At 38.8% G+C, this 24206-nt stretch overlaps 1 protein-coding gene across 2 annotated transcripts; it reads right to left on the bottom strand.

Annotated features, from left to right (window-relative positions):
* Positions 1–224: 224 nt before the first annotated feature.
* LOC130811210 (uncharacterized) lies at positions 225–24206 on the bottom strand. Of its 2 annotated transcripts, none has more exons than XM_057677412.1 (5): positions 23861–24206; positions 19366–19627; positions 19022–19215; positions 3508–3695; positions 225–801 (listed from the first exon to the last, which is right to left on the bottom strand). In XM_057677412.1, exons 1-5 carry the CDS (start codon positions 23953–23955, stop codon positions 515–517), a joined length of 1026 nt encoding a protein of 341 aa, XP_057533395.1. In that variant the 5' UTR covers positions 23956–24206; the 3' UTR covers positions 225–514. The 2 variants fall into 2 exon arrangements, with proteins under 2 accessions (XP_057533395.1, XP_057533396.1); XM_057677413.1 differs by having other exon boundaries at positions 19366–19549; positions 23861–24175.

Here is a 24206-nt window from a genome sequence, read left to right as displayed (position 1 = left end):
GTTTCCTCATTTGAAATATACTTGAAATATTAAAATTGTTATTACCAACTAATCATCTTATAGCTAATGTGTAAGAAAGAATATGGTCAAATATGATCTTAGTTGAATCATCTAATTTCATATTTTTATAATATTAATTTTTTATAATTTTTAGTTATGCATAATTTAAGATATAAATTATTAAAATAATGTATTGAATTGCGTAAAAAAAAGTACACCGAGTGAAATGGAGCATAGGAGGTATTAAAAACATTGTAATGGACTAATGGTATCATCTACAAATCCCAATGAAAAAAAATTCTGGAAATCAAAACTTGGAGTCAACAAATGATTCTTTATAGTGCATTTTTGGATTCATGTTGGGATTCAGTCTAAAATTTGATCATCTTCTTGACTATTAACCTTCAACAAAATCACATACAGGAAGAACCAGTAGCATCTTTTGGACCAACTCGGGCAACAACCAAACCAACAATGGGGTTAGGATAACAACGTTCGCTCACAGGAGACATGCTCACTTTAACTTCCTTGTAAGGTCAGTCGTTCGATATCTGGCGTCATCTTTAATGAAGCTCCACCACAGAAGCGTGAGGGGAATGGTGGTAGCATGCCAAAGTGCATGTGCATCAACAAATCCTTCATATGGTGGGAAATCATAAATTTCCAAAAGCATTGCAAGACCACCTGCTATGACCACAAACCACAACTTCCAACGTGAAGGATGGCGAGCAACCCCTGCCCAAATTGCCCATATGAGAAGCTGCGCAACAGCCATGACTACACAAACCTTCATGTTCCACCCTGTTTCAAAATCAGATCATGTATTAGGCCAGATAAAATGTGTCGAGGTAAGGGCTAAGGATAAACCAACAATTAGATATAACACTATAACAGTAATATTTTGCAAGTGCATACGAAATTCATCTAGCTATCACTTACCATTAGTTTTGAAGTTTCTTAAAGCAAATGTCGTAACTAGTAACACAAAAACCAAAATAGGTTTTTGGTTTGAGCGTAGTAGCTCAAAGGGCATACAACCTTTTTTTAATAATGTTTACTTCTTTAGAAAAAGGTTGGCGTTTCTATAAAGTTTATATGAAGAATAAAGTATTTTTTTTCTATATTAGTAATTTGTGGATTGATGTTGTGTATGAACTTTACTCATTAAGCATTAAGCATTAAACATTAAGCATTAAGCATTAAGCATCGAGAGATTGCAGCTTCATATGTTGGATTATACTTGTAATGTTTTCTCCTCTCATTTTCTGATTAAGAGATTCTTTTATATTTGCCACTATTTGTTCTCATATATTGTTACGAGTCCTTTTACAATACTTTACTTAGGGCATGCTTATATTGAGGTAAATATTATAGGTGAATTTAAAAGGGGAGATGAAGAATAAAGAATATAATGATATGAGAAAGATGAAAGAAAATGAAAATGATCAACCTTATCGTAGGGAAGGAGGAAATATTTCCCCTTCATCCCACTAGGATAATTATTTACCCAAAAATGATAGGACTAATTCTTCTATTTCTTCTTCACCATCACCTTACAACTATTTCTTGCCTCTTGACAACAACAATATTCTCTTAATTTTTTTACTCCAATAACCTTGTTTTCGTACTTTCACTTTTATTTCTACCATAAAATACAAGCATGTCTTTACTGTTTGTGAATCAAATATTCAAATAGTACTAGCCATCCCTTCAGAGTAGCTCCTTTATCAAATGCATTACTGTTAAGAAGTGCTCACTAATATCCAATGGAAAGCATGGTCCTCTTCAAAATGAATGTAATTCCCTATTTCACCATCAACAATAAGTACTTGAACATTCCCAAGGTAACTCTAAACAAAACATACTCATCCATTGAGTAACTTATCCTACATTTGGCTTTTATTGAAAACCAGAACATAAACTTGGGCATTTGAAGGCTTTTTTCTCCAGCGTATAGCATATCGCAAGGACACAAGTCATGGTTTCTTTTAGAAGTTGTCAATAAATATAAGCACAGCTGTGCCGCTCAAGAGTTAATGAATTTGAATCTAAGGTCCAACGGAAGCAACTTCTGTGCAAAGAAAGAGCAAAGCATAATATATAGGACTTCTTTGCATCAGTCAAAACCAGAAGCTTGAGGCAAGAGAGACTTCCTCGTTAAACAATGGGTTATCTTCTGCAGTATGGCAGGTGAAAATTGCGGCTTGTTTGAATCGTCAAAATATTATGGGAAAGGAATGGAAGAAAATTTAATTTGACCTAAGGCTTTAAGTTTGAATGTTTCTTTTAAAAACTTTGGAAGCTGTGCAAAATAACATTTAAGCTCAGCTGAGGAAGATAAATAGTAGAACTTGGAGTGGTTGCAAGAAAAGGGTTTAGGGATGGGAAGTTAGTAGTAACAAAGGAGTGTCAAACTTTGGAATTGTGATAATGAATTTGGAGTGTCAAACTCTTGAGTCTCACAGATCTTGACTTGACTACATATACTTCCAGTCAATTTAATTAAAGAGAATCACAGTCCTCCAAAGCTTTGTTCTGTTTATCCTTCTGGTCCTTCTGGATAATTATAAATATAGAGTTCCAAAAAGAAAAGACTTTATTTCTCTGCTAGGCAGCACATCTTTTGAAGATGTCACTCACAACAAAACTGATAACGTAATTTATACCTCAGTATAGGAAGACACAAAAAACTCTCATGCTTTAGTTAACTACAAAAGAAGATTGATGGACTTGAATTTGCATGCGTTGATCATCTTTCTGCTTTTCACTCAATCCACGCCTTGAAGCATAAAAAAGATGAAATAGAAATTGGGTGTAAAAATAAATTTCTGCATTTTATTCTATCCAAGACTCTCAAACTCAAATTTCAGAAGACAATACCAATAGAATTTGCAGGCTATAACTTTTTCTGCAGCAGTGAACTCACAGTAAACACTTTATTAGCCATAGCATCTAGCCATCTAGCACTGACAACTTTCAGCAGAGTTTAGTCTAGATGATTTCAAGGGCCAACCTAGCTAAATTTTGATTCCATTTCAATTCAATCAGCACAGCTCTTCTTACCTACTCAGTAGTCAGAACTCATCATTGGTAAACAGTGACAGTAAGTGGTGGAAAATTTTCTGTACTAAGTTTTCCATATTTATCAAAAACATAATCACATCATTAATGTCTGCCTCTCAGATGGAAATAAGACAAAAGGTTAAGTTGCACAATTTCATCTTTTTTCACAACCATGAACTAAGAAACCTAAACTTAGAACTGACCATCTTATGAACATAGCTATTAGATTAAAGTGGCTTAATATATACATTGAAGTTTTACCAATCCAATATATGCACTAGCCATATTAGGGTTTAAATTAGATCACTGACGGAAACTTACTATGAACTGTTGCATGCAATTTTAAACGTGTACCACTTCTATTATGACTACTGTTGCATGTAATTTAAAGTGTCACTTTTATTTTGAGTCATAACAAAAAGGTAAATTGAGATCTAGTCTTACCGTAATCCATTTTATAGTTGTTGAGGTACAATATGTGGGTTGCTATAAAAGCCAGAAGAGGAGCAGCCACCATGACTCTGGCAGCTTCATCCCTAACTTGAAAACTCCTCATTATTGAAACAATAAGTGAATAACCAAGTATAGCTACTGCAGATGAGTAATCAAGCTTCTCTGTCAGATCAGTGTCTCTGCAGTTCAAGAACAGTAAGTAAACTGCATGGTGATGTACAGATAAGATGAACATAGGATGGAAATGATGATTATGATTACTTAACCAAATGATACAAAGGATAAATAAACAGATTTTGTGGATCTCTCCTATATGCGCTATAAGCTCTAACAAGACATGCAACAACAAATGGATTATCCTCCCTCTCACCCTTAATTTATAAAGTTCCTAGTTCCTTCTTTATTCCTCCTCTAACTCACTCCATCTTGCTCCGCACTCATGCCACATTTTGATTGAATTTTAAAGCAATTTTCATGTTACCCCTAATGGCTAGTTCCAGAAGAGGCACATTTCGCACCTACTAACGAGAATGACCAATGAATTAATTCTATGATTATGCAACAGAAAATCAATTATGCTTTTTCATAAATGTCATTAAGTACAAGTGTTCCTAACACTTTCAGGAATCAAAATAGATGCTAAATGCGTATTCGTTAACCACAAAAAATGGCCTAGAATCTAGAGAAGTTGGCAACTATTCAACACACCACCAGCAAATATTCACAGGAAATTAAACAATAGCAATGAAATGCTCACTGACCTCTCCATTTCTTTCGGTACAGGTAGACCAAGATCACATAAAACATTACAATCAAAGTATAATCAATAAATTTCAAATGATTGCAGATCAACAAAATGCAAAAAAAAAAAAAATAGAACCCAAGCTAGAGTCAGCCAATGCTTAAAGTATAACAATTGAAAAGCTAGGAAAGCTCTAGAGCAGTGTCACATGATTCGCTAATTGCCTCGCAAATCGCAAATCGAGAAAAGCGAATTATGGTCGTTTTAAGCTACTTTTGAACCATTTTGAGAGAATCACGAATTCAAAAGGCGAACAAACTAGCGAATTATGTTTCACTGCTCTGGAGCTTATGTCTACATTACGCTCCAGTCAGCATAGTCTAATACACCACCATGGACAAAATACATTATCCCCTTGCCCAATCAAGGGTCCAAGATTCTTCTAACAGACCCCTTAATTTCTTCCACCGAATATGCCGTACACTCGAGGATAAAAATCAGGTGCGAGTGTAATTATGTACACTATAACAATTAGATTTATGATATTTCATGTATACGAAAACAATCAGGTGCGAGTGAATTTATGTATACAGCATTCTGTTTCTAGCTTAAACTTTTCACAAACCTAACACCTCCTAAGGATGACTTGCATGATGCCTTTTCAGTGGTAGTACTTGTCTAAAATAAAGCCCATGTAAAATAGAAGCTGAAAGTCAATAAGAAATTTCATAAGATTTTTCACAATCATCACTCCTTGAAAACTAGGCCTGACCTAATGGAGGAGCAAATTAAAAAAATTGTCTTTTCAATATACACAAAAAAAAAAAGGAAATAGCTTTTGCATATTTCATTTACAATCCCCCTAAACAGCAAGAGTTGCCGAATAGTCACTCCATTAATAAGTGTACACGGAATAGCTGTGTCTAGGGTGAATTCTTTGTTTCATCCCGTGCTTTCTTTCTGGATTTAGTCTTTTTTTCCCACCAAGAAAATAGCTGCACGTGACTAATGCACAATGGCTTTTGCATCTATCATTTCACAGAGCTAAAGATTTTCATTTCCAAAGGGGCAGAGGAAGAAGGTTCAATGCTATTCTGTTATGGTGGATTTTGATATTGTAGCCAAAACAAATCCTAACTCTGCTATAACCTTTTCTATGTCTAAGGAACAGGCATGAAATGAACTCGCTCTATCCAGTTCTCCACTTTTGGCTGTCAAAAGCTATATTTTGAGCAGTTGGTAATCTGAGTCTACACAGAGAGTGTAATTCAACGGAGTCTTAAATTTTGAGCAAAAGATCAACTAGATAGATGTTGATTTTTTTGCACAAGAATATGAAAGATAAAATGTTCAGTGACAATTGCTATAATGATGGCTCATGAAGCCAACACAAGTTTAACCTTGTAGGTCAAGGAATTATCATTTTTCCCCCAAAAGTCATTAGTTTTAAATGCTAAAATCTAATAAACAAAGAGCACAACGATTTGCCAGCATGGAATTTAAATGAGGTCGTTCTGTTACTTTTTTTTTTCTATGGTTGGCTGGTATTATGTTATGGTGGCGGCTGGTGGTGCACCACTACGAGGTGGCAGAGGCTGCTGGAATGATGGAACTTGGGCTGCAAGGTTGTCACACAGTACAACACAGAAGCACAGAATACAGATGAAGAAAGGGCATTAGCTAACAGTAAGTAAAAGAGAGATTTGAGGGAAAGATTACTGATTTGATTGATCAAGCTCTTCGAGTGGCTTTCACTCCAAAATAGCCAAAGGCATTACACTTTCAAAAGATGATCCTACACTTTACAATCCCATAGTATATACAATACTACTACTCATCCATGTTTCCCAAAAAAAAAAAAAAAGCAAACATAATACTAAGGTACTACAACAAGTACTGTTAAATAAGGTAATATAGCTTTCCCTCATGTTATCTTTACTTGTCCTTCTTGTCCCCTTCCTAGAGTAAGTGAATCTCAGTTGTGGTCCCCCCTCTTGATTCATTACATTACCCCCCGTCAAATGACTTACTTTGTCCTCAAGGTGGAAATCTGGAAATTGCATATCAATGGTCGGTAGTCTTCCCAAGTGGCTTTCGAATCTGCTAAATCTTTCCATTGAATAATGACTTCCCTTCCCTCTTATATTCCATTCTGCTTGTCTCTAATCCCTAGCACTTGCATAGGTTGCACAACCATCTCCAGATTATAGTTAATATGAGTTAGTATGCTAGAGGAGGTTAGAGTAGATCCTACTGCTTGCTTGAGTTGGGAGACATGGAAAACGAGGTGGATTTTACTAATTGGGGGCAAATCCAACTTATAAGCAACTGAGCCAACTCTTGCAATCAGCTGAAACGGCCCATAAAAATGAGCTATCAGCTTCTCACTATCACAATGACGGGTGGCTATACTTTTCTGCTGTTACAGTTGCAATCTCAAGTATACCCTGTCACCAATCTCAAAATTCACCTCTTGCCTTTTCCAATTAGCTGCCTGTTTCATCTTTTTTGTGCTCACATTAGGCTGGCTCGCAACTCCTCAATCATGGCATTCCTCTCATGTAGCTGCTCCAAGTTGTCCACCCATGTAGATACCCTTCAAAGCGAATGATGGGCGGCAGCGTCCTACCGTAGAGAGCCTGAAAGGGAGTGTATTTGGTGGACATGTGAGGGGAACTATTGTAATAGAATTCTGCCCAACGCAACCAATTGGCCCATTGACGGAGCTGCTCGTTTAGAAAGCATCTCAGATATGTCTTCATAGCTTGATTCACTATCTCGAATTGACCATCCGTTTGAGGATGATATGCGGTACTGCGCAGCAATGTCGTCCCTTGAAGACGGAATACTTCCTTCCAGAATGTGCTCATGAAGACCTTATTCCAATCAGATACAACAGATGAAGGGAACCCATGCAGACAAACAACCTCCTTCACGAACAACCTGCTTTACAAACCTCCCAGCTACCGAAAAAGCCATAAAGGGGTGTTCGAGGCCAATAAAGTGAGCGGACTTAGTAAGGCGATTGACTACTACCAGAACTATATCAAATCCCTCATGATTTTGGAGGTGCTATTTGTAATTTCTCCTCAGGTCCTTAGAACGATAAACCTCCCATTTAACAATTGGTGACATAATTTGATATGTTCCCTGAGACACTCGATATTGGAAAAGAACTTCATACACTTGGGATCGCCGCAAAATGTTTCTAAAGATTTCAAGACATGTGGTTCACCATTTTTGCTCAACTGAGAAGCATATTTGAACTCCTTTCCAAACCCAATTCCTTGACAAATATGTTTGTCTTGTCCCTTCCGTTAGTTTCGGGCTTATCCAAAATCTCTTACATGTTTGAAATTATCGCCGTGAACAAAAAACTCCATGTTACTATTTTCTATAAGACATTTGAATAACTTCCCTTCATGTTGGAGCATGCGGCGATTCAAGTGATCTTTCCTTCTATACTAGCATTGCAATCATTCACTAGCCAAGAGAAGGACTCTTGCAATCAGCTGAAACGGCCCATAAAAATGAGCTATCAGCTTCTCACTATCACAATGACGGGTGGCTATACTTTTCTGCTGTTACAGTTGCAATCTCAAGTATACCCTGTCACCAATCTCAAAATTCACCTCTTGCCTTTTCCAATTAGCTGCCTGTTTCATCTTTTTTGTGCTCACATTAGGCTGGCTCGCAACTCCTCAATCATGGCATTCCTCTCATGTAGCTGCTCCAAGTTGTCCACCCATGTAGATACCCTTCAAAGCGAATGATGGGCGGCGGCGTCCTACCGTAGAGAGCCTGAAAGGGAGTGTATTTGGTGGACATGTGAGGGGAACTATTGTAATAGAATTCTGCCCAACGCAACCAATTGGCCCATTGACGGAGCTGCTCGTTTAGAAAGCATCTCAGATATGTCTTCATAGCTTGATTCACTATCTCGAATTGACCATCCGTTTGAGGATGATATGCGGTACTGCGCAGCAATGTCGTCCCTTGAAGACGGAATACTTCCTTCCAGAATGTGCTCATGAAGACCTTATTCCAATCAGATACAACAGATGAAGGGAACCCATGCAGACAAACAACCTCCTTCACGAACAACCTGCTTTACAAACCTCCCAGCTACCGAAAAAGCCATAAAGGGGTGTTCGAGGCCAATAAAGTGAGCGGACTTAGTAAGGCGATTGACTACTACCAGAACTATATCAAATCCCTCATGATTTTGGAGGTGCTATTTGTAATTTCTCCTCAGGTCCTTAGAACGATAAACCTCCCATTTAACAATTGGTGACATAATTTGATATGTTCCCTGAGACACTCGATATTGGAAAAGAACTTCATACACTTGGGATCGCCGCAAAATGTTTCTAAAGATTTCAAGACATGTGGTTCACCATTTTTGCTCAACTGAGAAGCATATTTGAACTCCTTTCCAAACCCAATTCCTTGACAAATATGTTTGTCTTGTCCCTTCCGTTAGTTTCGGGCTTATCCAAAATCTCTTACATGTTTGAAATTATCGCCGTGAACAAAAAACTCCATGTTACTATTTTCTATAAGACATTTGAATAACTTCCCTTCATGTTGGAGCATGCGGCGATTCAAGTGATCTTTCCTTCTATACTAGCATTGCAATCATTCACTAGCCAAGAGAAGGACTCTTGCAATCAGCTGAAACGGCCCATAAAAATGAGCTATCAGCTTCTCACTATCACAATGACGGGTGGCTATACTTTTCTGCTGTTACAGTTGCAATCTCAAGTATACCCTGTCACCAATCTCAAAATTCACCTCTTGCCTTTTCCAATTAGCTGCCTGTTTCATCTTTTTTGTGCTCACATTAGGCTGGCTCGCAACTCCTCAATCATGGCATTCCTCTCATGTAGCTGCTCCAAGTTGTCCACCCATGTAGATACCCTTCAAAGCGAATGATGGGCGGCGGCGTCCTACCGTAGAGAGCCTGAAAGGGAGTGTATTTGGTGGACATGTGAGGGGAACTATTGTAATAGAATTCTGCCCAACGCAACCAATTGGCCCATTGACGGAGCTGCTCGTTTAGAAAGCATCTCAGATATGTCTTCATAGCTTGATTCACTATCTCGAATTGACCATCCGTTTGAGGATGATATGCGGTACTGCGCAGCAATGTCGTCCCTTGAAGACGGAATACTTCCTTCCAGAATGTGCTCATGAAGACCTTATTCCAATCAGATACAACAGATGAAGGGAACCCATGCAGACAAACAACCTCCTTCACGAACAACCTGCTTTACAAACCTCCCAGCTACCGAAAAAGCCATAAAGGGGTGTTCGAGGCCAATAAAGTGAGCGGACTTAGTAAGGCGATTGACTACTACCAGAACTATATCAAATCCCTCATGATTTTGGAGGTGCTATTTGTAATTTCTCCTCAGGTCCTTAGAACGATAAACCTCCCATTTAACAATTGGTGACATAATTTGATATGTTCCCTGAGACACTCGATATTGGAAAAGAACTTCATACACTTGGGATCGCCGCAAAATGTTTCTAAAGATTTCAAGACATGTGGTTCACCATTTTTGCTCAACTGAGAAGCATATTTGAACTCCTTTCCAAACCCAATTCCTTGACAAATATGTTTGTCTTGTCCCTTCCGTTAGTTTCGGGCTTATCCAAAATCTCTTACATGTTTGAAATTATCGCCGTGAACAAAAAACTCCATGTTACTATTTTCTATAAGACATTTGAATAACTTCCCTTCATGTTGGAGCATGCGGCGATTCAAGTGATCTTTCCTTCTATACTAGCATTGCAATCATTCACTAGCCAAGAGAAGGACTCTTGCAATCAGCTGAAACGGCCCATAAAAATGAGCTATCAGCTTCTCACTATCACAATGACGGGTGGCTATACTTTTCTGCTGTTACAGTTGCAATCTCAAGTATACCCTGTCACCAATCTCAAAATTCACCTCTTGCCTTTTCCAATTAGCTGCCTGTTTCATCTTTTTTGTGCTCACATTAGGCTGGCTCGCAACTCCTCAATCATGGCATTCCTCTCATGTAGCTGCTCCAAGTTGTCCACCCATGTAGATACCCTTCAAAGCGAATGATGGGCGGCGGCGTCCTACCGTAGAGAGCCTGAAAGGGAGTGTATTTGGTGGACATGTGAGGGGAACTATTGTAATAGAATTCTGCCCAACGCAACCAATTGGCCCATTGACGGAGCTGCTCGTTTAGAAAGCATCTCAGATATGTCTTCATAGCTTGATTCACTATCTCGAATTGACCATCCGTTTGAGGATGATATGCGGTACTGCGCAGCAATGTCGTCCCTTGAAGACGGAATACTTCCTTCCAGAATGTGCTCATGAAGACCTTATTCCAATCAGATACAACAGATGAAGGGAACCCATGCAGACAAACAACCTCCTTCACGAACAACCTGCTTTACAAACCTCCCAGCTACCGAAAAAGCCATAAAGGGGTGTTCGAGGCCAATAAAGTGAGCGGACTTAGTAAGGCGATTGACTACTACCAGAACTATATCAAATCCCTCATGATTTTGGAGGTGCTATTTGTAATTTCTCCTCAGGTCCTTAGAACGATAAACCTCCCATTTAACAATTGGTGACATAATTTGATATGTTCCCTGAGACACTCGATATTGGAAAAGAACTTCATACACTTGGGATCGCCGCAAAATGTTTCTAAAGATTTCAAGACATGTGGTTCACCATTTTTGCTCAACTGAGAAGCATATTTGAACTCCTTTCCAAACCCAATTCCTTGACAAATATGTTTGTCTTGTCCCTTCCGTTAGTTTCGGGCTTATCCAAAATCTCTTACATGTTTGAAATTATCGCCGTGAACAAAAAACTCCATGTTACTATTTTCTATAAGACATTTGAATAACTTCCCTTCATGTTGGAGCATGCGGCGATTCAAGTGATCTTTCCTTCTATACTAGCATTGCAATCATTCACTAGCCAAGAGAAGGACTCTTGCAATCAGCTGAAACGGCCCATAAAAATGAGCTATCAGCTTCTCACTATCACAATGACGGGTGGCTATACTTTTCTGCTGTTACAGTTGCAATCTCAAGTATACCCTGTCACCAATCTCAAAATTCACCTCTTGCCTTTTCCAATTAGCTGCCTGTTTCATCTTTTTTGTGCTCACATTAGGCTGGCTCGCAACTCCTCAATCATGGCATTCCTCTCATGTAGCTGCTCCAAGTTGTCCACCCATGTAGATACCCTTCAAAGCGAATGATGGGCGGCGGCGTCCTACCGTAGAGAGCCTGAAAGGGAGTGTATTTGGTGGACATGTGAGGGGAACTATTGTAATAGAATTCTGCCCAACGCAACCAATTGGCCCATTGACGGAGCTGCTCGTTTAGAAAGCATCTCAGATATGTCTTCATAGCTTGATTCACTATCTCGAATTGACCATCCGTTTGAGGATGATATGCGGTACTGCGCAGCAATGTCGTCCCTTGAAGACGGAATACTTCCTTCCAGAATGTGCTCATGAAGACCTTATTCCAATCAGATACAACAGATGAAGGGAACCCATGCAGACAAACAACCTCCTTCACGAACAACCTGCTTTACAAACCTCCCAGCTACCGAAAAAGCCATAAAGGGGTGTTCGAGGCCAATAAAGTGAGCGGACTTAGTAAGGCGATTGACTACTACCAGAACTATATCAAATCCCTCATGATTTTGGAGGTGCTATTTGTAATTTCTCCTCAGGTCCTTAGAACGATAAACCTCCCATTTAACAATTGGTGACATAATTTGATATGTTCCCTGAGACACTCGATATTGGAAAAGAACTTCATACACTTGGGATCGCCGCAAAATGTTTCTAAAGATTTCAAGACATGTGGTTCACCATTTTTGCTCAACTGAGAAGCATATTTGAACTCCTTTCCAAACCCAATTCCTTGACAAATATGTTTGTCTTGTCCCTTCCGTTAGTTTCGGGCTTATCCAAAATCTCTTACATGTTTGAAATTATCGCCGTGAACAAAAAACTCCATGTTACTATTTTCTATAAGACATTTGAATAACTTCCCTTCATGTTGGAGCATGCGGCGATTCAAGTGATCTTTCCTTCTATACTAGCATTGCAATCATTCACTAGCCAAGAGAAGGACTCTTGCAATCAGCTGAAACGGCCCATAAAAATGAGCTATCAGCTTCTCACTATCACAATGACGGGTGGCTATACTTTTCTGCTGTTACAGTTGCAATCTCAAGTATACCCTGTCACCAATCTCAAAATTCACCTCTTGCCTTTTCCAATTAGCTGCCTGTTTCATCTTTTTTGTGCTCACATTAGGCTGGCTCGCAACTCCTCAATCATGGCATTCCTCTCATGTAGCTGCTCCAAGTTGTCCACCCATGTAGATACCCTTCAAAGCGAATGATGGGCGGCGGCGTCCTACCGTAGAGAGCCTGAAAGGGAGTGTATTTGGTGGACATGTGAGGGGAACTATTGTAATAGAATTCTGCCCAACGCAACCAATTGGCCCATTGACGGAGCTGCTCGTTTAGAAAGCATCTCAGATATGTCTTCATAGCTTGATTCACTATCTCGAATTGACCATCCGTTTGAGGATGATATGCGGTACTGCGCAGCAATGTCGTCCCTTGAAGACGGAATACTTCCTTCCAGAATGTGCTCATGAAGACCTTATTCCAATCAGATACAACAGATGAAGGGAACCCATGCAGACAAACAACCTCCTTCACGAACAACCTGCTTTACAAACCTCCCAGCTACCGAAAAAGCCATAAAGGGGTGTTCGAGGCCAATAAAGTGAGCGGACTTAGTAAGGCGATTGACTACTACCAGAACTATATCAAATCCCTCATGATTTTGGAGGTGCTATTTGTAATTTCTCCTCAGGTCCTTAGAACGATAAACCTCCCATTTAACAATTGGTGACATAATTTGATATGTTCCCTGAGACACTCGATATTGGAAAAGAACTTCATACACTTGGGATCGCCGCAAAATGTTTCTAAAGATTTCAAGACATGTGGTTCACCATTTTTGCTCAACTGAGAAGCATATTTGAACTCCTTTCCAAACCCAATTCCTTGACAAATATGTTTGTCTTGTCCCTTCCGTTAGTTTCGGGCTTATCCAAAATCTCTTACATGTTTGAAATTATCGCCGTGAACAAAAAACTCCATGTTACTATTTTCTATAAGACATTTGAATAACTTCCCTTCATGTTGGAGCATGCGGCGATTCAAGTGATCTTTCCTTCTATACTAGCATTGCAATCATTCACTAGCCAAGAGAAGGACTCTTGCAATCAGCTGAAACGGCCCATAAAAATGAGCTATCAGCTTCTCACTATCACAATGACGGGTGGCTATACTTTTCTGCTGTTACAGTTGCAATCTCAAGTATACCCTGTCACCAATCTCAAAATTCACCTCTTGCCTTTTCCAATTAGCTGCCTGTTTCATCTTTTTTGTGCTCACATTAGGCTGGCTCGCAACTCCTCAATCATGGCATTCCTCTCATGTAGCTGCTCCAAGTTGTCCACCCATGTAGATACCCTTCAAAGCGAATGATGGGCGGCGGCGTCCTACCGTAGAGAGCCTGAAAGGGAGTTTATTTGGTGGACATGTGAGGGGAACTATTGTAATAGAATTCTGCCCAACGCAACCAATTGGCCCATTGACGGAGCTGCTCGTTTAGAAAGCATCTCAGATATGTCTTCATAGCTTGATTCACTATCTCGAATTGACCATCCGTTTGAGGATGATATGCGGTACTGCGCAGCAATGTCGTCCCTTGAAGACGGAATACTTCCTTCCAGAATGTGCTCATGAAGACCTTATTCCAATCAGATACAACAGATGAAGGGAACCCATGCAGACAAACAACCTCCTTCACGAACAACCTGCTTTACAAACCTCCCAGCTACCGAAAAAGCCATAAAGGGGTGTTCGAGGCCAATAAAGTGAGCGGACTTAGTAAGGCGATTGACTACTACCAGAACTATATCAAATCCCTCATGATTTTGGAGGTGCTATTTGTAATTTCTCCTCAGGTCCTTAGAACGATAAACCTCCCATTTAACAATTGGTGACATAATTTGATATGTTCCCTGAGACACTCGATATTGGAAAAGAACTTCATACACTTGGGATCGCCGCAAAATGTTTCTAAAGATTTCAAGACATGTGGTTCACCATTTTTGCTCAACTGAGAAGCATATTTGAACTCCTTTCCAAACCCAATTCCTTGACAAATATGTTTGTCTTGTCCCTTCCGTTAGTTTCGGGCTTATCCAAAATCTCTTACATGTTTGAAATTATCGCCGTGAACAAAAAACTCCATGTTACTATTTTCTATAAGACATTTGAATAACTTCCCTTCATGTTGGAGCATGCGGCGATTCAAGTGATCTTTCCTTCTATACTAGCATTGCAATCATTCACTAGCCAAGAGAAGGACTCTTGCAATCAGCTGAAACGGCCCATAAAAATGAGCTATCAGCTTCTCACTATCACAATGACGGGTGGCTATACTTTTCTGCTGTTACAGTTGCAATCTCAAGTATACCCTGTCACCAATCTCAAAATTCACCTCTTGCCTTTTCCAATTAGCTGCCTGTTTCATCTTTTTTGTGCTCACATTAGGCTGGCTCGCAACTCCTCAATCATGGCATTCCTCTCATGTAGCTGCTCCAAGTTGTCCACCCATGTAGATACCCTTCAAAGCGAATGATGGGCGGCGGCGTCCTACCGTAGAGAGCCTGAAAGGGAGTGTATTTGGTGGACATGTGAGGGGAACTATTGTAATAGAATTCTGCCCAACGCAACCAATTGGCCCATTGACGGAGCTGCTCGTTTAGAAAGCATCTCAGATATGTCTTCATAGCTTGATTCACTATCTCGAATTGACCATCCGTTTGAGGATGATATGCGGTACTGCGCAGCAATGTCGTCCCTTGAAGACGGAATACTTCCTTCCAGAATGTGCTCATGAAGACCTTATTCCAATCAGATACAACAGATGAAGGGAACCCATGCAGACAAACAACCTCCTTCACGAACAACCTGCTTTACAAACCTCCCAGCTACCGAAAAAGCCATAAAGGGGTGTTCGAGGCCAATAAAGTGAGCGGACTTAGTAAGGCGATTGACTACTACCAGAACTATATCAAATCCCTCATGATTTTGGAGGTGCTATTTGTAATTTCTCCTCAGGTCCTTAGAACGATAAACCTCCCATTTAACAATTGGTGACATAATTTGATATGTTCCCTGAGACACTCGATATTGGAAAAGAACTTCATACACTTGGGATCGCCGCAAAATGTTTCTAAAGATTTCAAGACATGTGGTTCACCATTTTTGCTCAACTGAGAAGCATATTTGAACTCCTTTCCAAACCCAATTCCTTGACAAATATGTTTGTCTTGTCCCTTCCGTTAGTTTCGGGCTTATCCAAAATCTCTTACATGTTTGAAATTATCGCCGTGAACAAAAAACTCCATGTTACTATTTTCTATAAGACATTTGAATAACTTCCCTTCATGTTGGAGCATGCGGCGATTCAAGTGATCTTTCCTTCTATACTAGCATTGCAATCATTCACTAGCCAAGAGAAGGACTCTTGCAATCAGCTGAAACGGCCCATAAAAATGAGCTATCAGCTTCTCACTATCACAATGACGGGTGGCTATACTTTTCTGCTGTTACAGTTGCAATCTCAAGTATACCCTGTCACCAATCTCAAAATTCACCTCTTGCCTTTTCCAATTAGCTGCCTGTTTCATCTTTTTTGTGCTCACATTAGGCTGGCTCGCAACTCCTCAATCATGGCATTCCTCTCATGTAGCTGCTCCAAGTTGTCCACCCATGTAGATACCCTTCAAAGCGAATGATGGGCGGCGGCGTCCTACCGTAGAGAGCCTGAAAGGGAGTGTATTTGGTGGACATGTGAGGGGAACTATTGTAATAGAATTCTGCCCAACGCAACCAATTGGCCCATTGACGGAGCTGCTCGTTTAGAAAGCATCTCAGATATGTCTTCATAGCTTGATTCACTATCTCGAATTGACCATCCGTTTGAGGATGATATGCGGTACTGCGCAGCAATGTCGTCCCTTGAAGACGGAATACTTCCTTCCAGAATGTGCTCATGAAGACCTTATTCCAATCAGATACAACAGATGAAGGGAACCCATGCAGACAAACAACCTCCTTCACGAACAACCTGCTTTACAAACCTCCCAGCTACCGAAAAAGCCATAAAGGGGTGTTCGAGGCCAATAAAGTGAGCGGACTTAGTAAGGCGATTGACTACTACCAGAACTATATCAAATCCCTCATGATTTTGGAGGTGCTATTTGTAATTTCTCCTCAGGTCCTTAGAACGATAAACCTCCCATTTAACAATTGGTGACATAATTTGATATGTTCCCTGAGACACTCGATATTGGAAAAGAACTTCATACACTTGGGATCGCCGCAAAATGTTTCTAAAGATTTCAAGACATGTGGTTCACCATTTTTGCTCAACTGAGAAGCATATTTGAACTCCTTTCCAAACCCAATTCCTTGACAAATATGTTTGTCTTGTCCCTTCCGTTAGTTTCGGGCTTATCCAAAATCTCTTACATGTTTGAAATTATCGCCGTGAACAAAAAACTCCATGTTACTATTTTCTATAAGACATTTGAATAACTTCCCTTCATGTTGGAGCATGCGGCGATTCAAGTGATCTTTCCTTCTATACTAGCATTGAAATCATTCACTAGCCAAGAGAAGGACTCCTCAAAAGAATGACTAAGCATATATTGCTTCAATTGAGCTGGTCTTTTAAAAGTAACACTGCATTCTTCATAAGTGTTACAATCCATTTGTTCCTTACCTTCCACACCTTCAAGCTCTCTCTTCTTTTCCATTTCTTCCTGATGATGAGAGGTCAAGTGAGAATTCAGGAGTGACTTTTTGGATCTGCAAATACCGCCAAACTCGCAACAACAGTGACGAGTATCTCTGAACATTGGACCAATTCATTTTCTCTCCTTGGGCTCGTATGGGTGAAGAATAAGATTAGGGTTTTGGTCGAATTGTTGGCGGCGGTTGAAATTGGGTGGAGAATCGGAGTTTGGGGGTGGCCGGCCGTGGTTGGACCTGGTTCTGGCGAATGGGTTGGATTTGATTGGTGGGTTAGGTCGAATTAGGGTAAAATTGGGGATTAGGGTTTGTGGAATTCTAGTTTTGCGAATTGGGGATTAGGGTAAAATTAGGGTTAGGGTTTTGCGAATTCAAATATGGGATTTGGGGATTAGGGTTCTGCGAGTTAGGGTTCATTTGGTGGGGGAGTGGGCGGCGGAAACCAGGTGGCGACTCAGATCCGGTGACAGAAGGATGCGTCAGTTACTAGCCGATTGGGTTAGACTGGGCTGGATGGTTTGAATTCGGGTTTGGGGTTAAATTAGGGTTAGGGTTAGGTTCGACTCTTTGGCGGCAATGGAATCCTGGGGGAGGTTCGGTTGAGGCCTGGGCAGCGATGGCGCTGTTCAGCGGTGGGTGGCGGCTAGTGATGGCTGGGTTGGGTTTCAATGTTTTGGGTCGAATTAGGGTTTGCAATTGAATTGGGGATTTGGCGAAATTAGGGTTTAAAAACGCCCTAATTTCTTGAAGAAAATTCCGATTTTGATCTAGGATTCGGGCTTGGTCGGCGGCGAGCTTGGTGTGGCTCTCCCTAGCACTACCATGAAGGTGTTCAGTTTTTCATCAAAAGTTTGGGTCAAGTTCTCATTTGGGTGGGGATGGTTTGGAGTTCTTGGATTACACCACATTGATCCAGCTTTGAGGCTTGGGTGGGAGGCGCCATGGCTGATAGCCGGAGACCGGTAGCTCTGATAACATTGTTATGGTGGCGGCTGGTGGTGCACCACTGAGAGGTGGTGGAGGCTGCTGGTATGATGGAACTGGGACTGCAAGGGTGTCACACAGTACAGCACAGAAGCACAAATGAAGAAAGGGCAGTAGCTAACAGTACGTAAAAGAGAGATTTGAGGGAAAGATTGCTGATTTGATTAATCAAGCTTTTCGAGTGGCTTTCACTCCAAAATAGCCAAAGGCATTACACTTTGAAAAGATAATCCTACACATTACAATCCCATTGTATATATAATACTACTTATCCATGTTTCCCAAAAAAAAAAAAAAAAAAAAAAAAAAAAAAAAAAAAAAAAAAAAACCAGCAAACATAATACTAAGGTACTACAACAAGTACTAGTAAATAAGGTAATATAGCTTTCCCTCAATTCATGTTATCCTTGCTTGTCCTTCTTGTCCCCTTCCTAGAGTATGAATCTCAATTGTGGTCCCCCCTCTTGATTCATTACATATTGGTACTCCTCCCATCCTCCGGCACTATGAGACCTCCTTAAGGAAAGAGTTCATTTTTTCAGAGGCAAACCAAGATTAGTGGGACAAGACAAACGGGAGGAGAGAGATAGAACGAGAATTGGTAGGGCTACCATCCATAATAACGAATATAGAAAACTTAAAGGGACTAGACTACCCAAAATAGTAAATGCGGCAAAATCTTTAACTAAGAAATTATATCATATGCCGAGAAATATTTCTAATAAAGCAAACTTTTCAGATATTTCAAGAATACATGGCTTCTGATTCCCACTTTTCTTGATCATTTTATGAAGAGATATATTCTATGAATGATCTCTATTAATAATTGAAATAAGTTTATGAAGAAGCTTTACCGACTGTGAAAAATAGCACTCCATAGCCAAGAATTAAACGATAGTAATCCATAGATATGCCATAAAGTTGTGTATTCGTAAAAAGTTGTATTGTGTTTTTTGGGAAGCTTGTATTCTACAAGGATGTAAAAGGATAGCCATCCAAGGAAGTGCATTAACAGATTGAGAATAGATAGAGCCACGGAAGCAGGTTCCTGCACAAAAATTTGCAGAAAATTGTTAAGCCAGAAAAATATTAGCAGAATCATTCCCAACCAGCTCTTTTGTTTGTCGTGCTCAAGCAGGTCTGCAGGTGTATCAAATGTACATTTGTGAGGTATAATTCACACAATAAATTGGCAAACCTGAAGTCCGAAAACCCGTTTGAATGGCCATTTTCCATGGTATTTTACAGGTTCATGACCAAGAGATTGCCTTTCTTTTTCCCTATCAATCATGCAATAGTAGCGACAATCACCGAGACAATTCAACTGTTTCCACTTGAAGTGAAGTGGTTCTTGCATGTACCACGGACTGCTGATTGAATTGCTGTTTGAAGAAATATTACAATAAGGAAAGCATTTATCACCAACACATCCATTTTTTATGCATTGATTCACACAAAACCTGCAAAAAGAAACAGAACATAAAATAGAAAACACATCCAAACAATGAGAAGATATTTTGAGTTTATACAGTGCAAAAATAAGATGACATTGTATCATATTGGTTGAGTTGAAAAGGTTTTCAAATCTACCATACCTATACTAAATGTGTAAAGCAAATTGCTCAAGAGATATCTCATGGTCTCGACTAATAATTGGCGGAGAACAACTTCATCAACATGGTCGATACCTCCATCATAAATGAAACCGCATTTCTCAACTATGATTCATACATGTAGCTAGAAAATAAAAAATCTATGTCACTCAAGCTCTCTATTTCACCTCAATTACTCGTGTTAATTTCTCAACACTTAAACTATGTTATGAAGCTTTGACATTTCATTTTGAACAAAACCCATGAAATGTTTTAACAAAATAGCTGAATCGAATACTTGAAAACGTACCTAAGTTGGATACAAGTATTTAGTTGAGGTAACATAAGGAAAAAAAAATAAACTATAAAAGAAGCCAAAAAGAGACAAGGAAAAATGAAACAAAAAATATGGTATACAAACACACCCATGAAGCAAGGAAAAGCACAAATTGTGAAGTGACACACTCAAAAAAGAGGAAGAAGAAAAAAAATGGAAACATAAATGAAACCTTATCTCCACAAGTGGTTATGAGAAGCACCTCATTCAAAATTTGACAAAAAAAGAAAGTCCACACTTTCAACAAAAAGATATCATTCTCTAAAGTCTAAATACAAAGAGCATGCTCAGCAAAGGGCTGAAATGGGGGGGGGAGCACATATGTGTACAAAGCCACTGACAACACTTAAATTTAATTAAAAAAAAAAAAAAAGCTAGTAGTATAAAACATGAAAAAAAGTTGAGATGAGTTGGTAAATATTCGATTGTGATAAGCAAGTGTACGACATCCTTTCGGCTTTCTTTAACTTTTTTTCGTTTTTCAAAACTTACTACCCTAACTCTTTCTTTCTCTGCAACTCAATCTAAAACAACATTGCAACTTCTGTCTTACTCCGACCTTCGTAGTTCACTCCTCACTGAACACTAGACCAACTTCTCCACTGCACCTACTCTCTACCTTCACGACTATCTATTTTTATTGGGTCTTGGCTTCTTGTTGATTGCTTTCAATTTTTTTTCTCTTATAATATTTTCAAAACTGTAAAAAGTTGCTTTGCAATTCGATTTGCTTAATTGCTTGTAATTTGCTTGATTTTCTTGATTACTTTTATTTTTTGTTTTGATTAAACCGTAAAAATTAAAAATGGATAGGTGAATGGTGAATTTCAATTGAACTCTTAAACACTGCTATCAATTTGCTTAAATTGCTTTCATTTTTTTATTTGATTTAACTGTAAAAAATAAAAATAGATAGTATTTGTGTGTTTGAGGTGTGGGTAATGGTGAAAATGTCTTCACAGCAATGAAGATAATCAAGGTCGAGTTGAGCAACAAGACATCTTATGAGTTTTATAATGATATAGTTATAACTTAAAACTCAATTTAAATGTGATTTGTTTCGAAATTTGTTAAATGATAGACATTATACACTGCTTTTAAAATGAAAACTAGATGTGAAGTCGTGAACAATTTGCATGTGTAACTTTTCTTTTTATTAAAATTGTGGACTACATTTTTTTTTCTAAATCCGCCATTGTCCCTCAGTATCACACAAAAGATCTTTCCTTAGAAATTGGAATTATCATTCAAAACAAAGCGCGTCATAGATTTTAGTTCACACTTCAAAGCTCTCAGAAAAAGAAACCATTAAAAAAAACAAATGAACTAACCTGATGCTCTACTATAATATCACCATGTCTTTAGCACTAGTCACTAAAACAAGAAACCTGACTATGAATTTTTTGAAGCTCTACTTCTTAAGTATTCTTATTAGAAGATACAAAACAGAATGCACAAATAACTAGCATATCACCCTCTAGTTGACACAGTATGTGTGTAACAATTGAGAATAATTAATACGTCCAGAAGGTAAAACACTGAACAACAATAACAACTACTATGCAGACATAAATTCCCTACTTCATGCATCATGTAAAGCAACATATGGTCAGTGTCCTACAGCTCAAGCGTCATCATAGCTCGTATTTGAGTGTCTTCTCACCTTTCAAAAGATGCACGTCGTGCATCTCATGCACTTTCTTCACCATTTTCCACAAATGCATTGAGGGTCCTGGGCCTTAGCAAGGTATTGAAAATTTTTAGTAAATTTCTACAAAAAATAAGAGAACACCGGTATCAATTGTCCACCATGATAATCACAACCCTAGAGCCTATACAATTTGACAGCATAACCATCTTAATCTCCTCATAGCTCACGCACTAATCAACACTTCAACACCTAAATCCATCCTTCCAAGCACAAACACCCTCCTTAAACAAAGGCCTTCTTACGTCATAAATCCAAATCTCCAAGCATCCACGATCTAAATTATCTTGACCTTAGCATACCCCAAAACTCTCCCTTAAAACCCCCTAATAGAAAACAAATTAGGTACCACCATATCCACCACTATAACCACAAACTATCAAAAACTCATCCTATAGACCATCTCAAAATCCTAATTTCCAAAATATATCAAACTATCTTTATCAACATCCACCACTCCTTCGAGTAATCCTAATTATCATTTGGAGAAAACATAAATCCATCTGCACAATTCTATAACCCATATTCGAAAGAAATATCACGAGTTTCCAACAAAAGCTAAAAATTAGCTTATTAATTTCGACACAACAAATCCATTTAACAATGCCTAACACAAAGAGCTTTTTCTACTCTTTCATCATCCAAATACCGCAAACATCATGGCTTTCCTTAGCATACTGCATATTCTCAAGCTTTTTGGTACTTCAAAGATAGTCAAACATGTTCATCCTTAATGATTAAAAAAATTCTCAAAATTTTTTTATACTGAATTATAATGGAAATAAAATGCCACTTATTACACCATTATCGCATTTTATGTATGAATGAGATAACAAGAGACACTATAAACCAAGAAGAGAAAAAAGTTTCAAGTGGATGCATCAAATTCCTTAAGTCCATGATTCAAATTAAAGAGGAGTAGTGGGGATATGCAACAGGAAACCACACGGTGACAAAAATAGAGAGTAGTCACTGAGGTATTATGTGATCAAGGTATTATGTGATCAAGATATCAGCACTACTATATGCATCAGAATGTTGGACTTTTAGAAAGAATCATTGTAGGAAGATATGAGCATGGTGCAAAAGGCGGTAACGGTTGTGATCCCAGTAACGGTATTGATGCGGTTATCACAATTGCAAATATTGACTAAAAGCGTGCGAATTTCGATGAAATTAACCAAAATGCAGTTTTTTTACACCTTTACAACGCAAGAAATGTCAATTTGTTTCTTTGAAAACCTTTAAACAGCGTAAATGCGATGTGGTACAGCCTTGTTTGGATGAGAATAGCATAAATGCAAATGCTTGAATGGATGAGAGGACATACTATGAAGGATAAAATTAGAAACGAATGCAAAAGAAAACATTTAGGAGTTGCAACTATTGCAGATAAAATGAAAGAGAACAGCTTAAAATGGTTTGGTCTTGCGCAATGACGGAGTATGGAAGAAGCGGTAAAGAAATTCAAGAGTCGAAACGTAGGAAAATGAAACGAAGGCGAACCATCAAAGATGACCTAGAGGTAGAAAATGATATGAAAATATTAGATTTAAAAGTCAAGATGGTAGAAAACTCAAATGAATGGAGAAAGAGAATCCATGTGGAGGAGCCATATAGTCGATCTCGATCTTTAAGGATTAAAGCACCGCATTGTTGTAAGTACATGGAGTTGCAAATGATGCTCTCAATCAAGCATCAAATGAAAACAACCTCTATCTTATTTCAAGAAGAAGAATTGGTACATCTAAATATCAAAACCCCGCTTAAACTACCTAGCATCCGGGTAGGCATGTTGTTGTGCCAAAAAGACATCAAAAATCAAGATTTAGCATGGTAACAACAGAAAAACTGAATTGTGATAAATAAATTTGCATAACCAATGATTGTAGGTTTGAAACATACAAGCAATAGGTCAATCACATTAGCACCCATAACAACAGTTGCATAGTTAATTTTCTAAAAAAGATCATCAAAAATCAAATTAAAAGCAGAAAATGCAGGTTTTGAATGGTGAATTGAGCAGAATTAATTTAGGTTTAAGTGTAAAAAGTACCTATAAAGTGGATCAGCATCACCAGCACTAGCATCGGAAGCCCCAACGCAGCAAGAAAACAGCAAAAACAACATAACTGAACAACGATTCAACATTTTTTTAGAGGTTGAAGGTATGAAATCAAAATTATCTAGAATTTAGATATGCAAGAATCAATCGAATTGCAAAGATGTAGAAGCAGGTGATGGAATCCGACAATAATCAGCAGGAACTACTCGCAAATAAGTGGGACAACTGACAAGCGTCGTCGCCGATGTACCCGTACGCACTATGCGGGCAAAATGACCACTTGTGTGGGCTTGTTGGTCAAGTGTCATGGGCTTTCTTTAGAGAAAATTTGAAGAAA

This window comes from Amaranthus tricolor, chromosome 4 (genome assembly GCF_026212465.1).
Source record: "Amaranthus tricolor cultivar Red isolate AtriRed21 chromosome 4, ASM2621246v1, whole genome shotgun sequence".
Lineage (NCBI taxonomy): Eukaryota > Viridiplantae > Streptophyta > Magnoliopsida > Caryophyllales > Amaranthaceae > Amaranthus > Amaranthus tricolor.
This window is presented reverse-complemented; position numbering and strand designations above follow the sequence as displayed.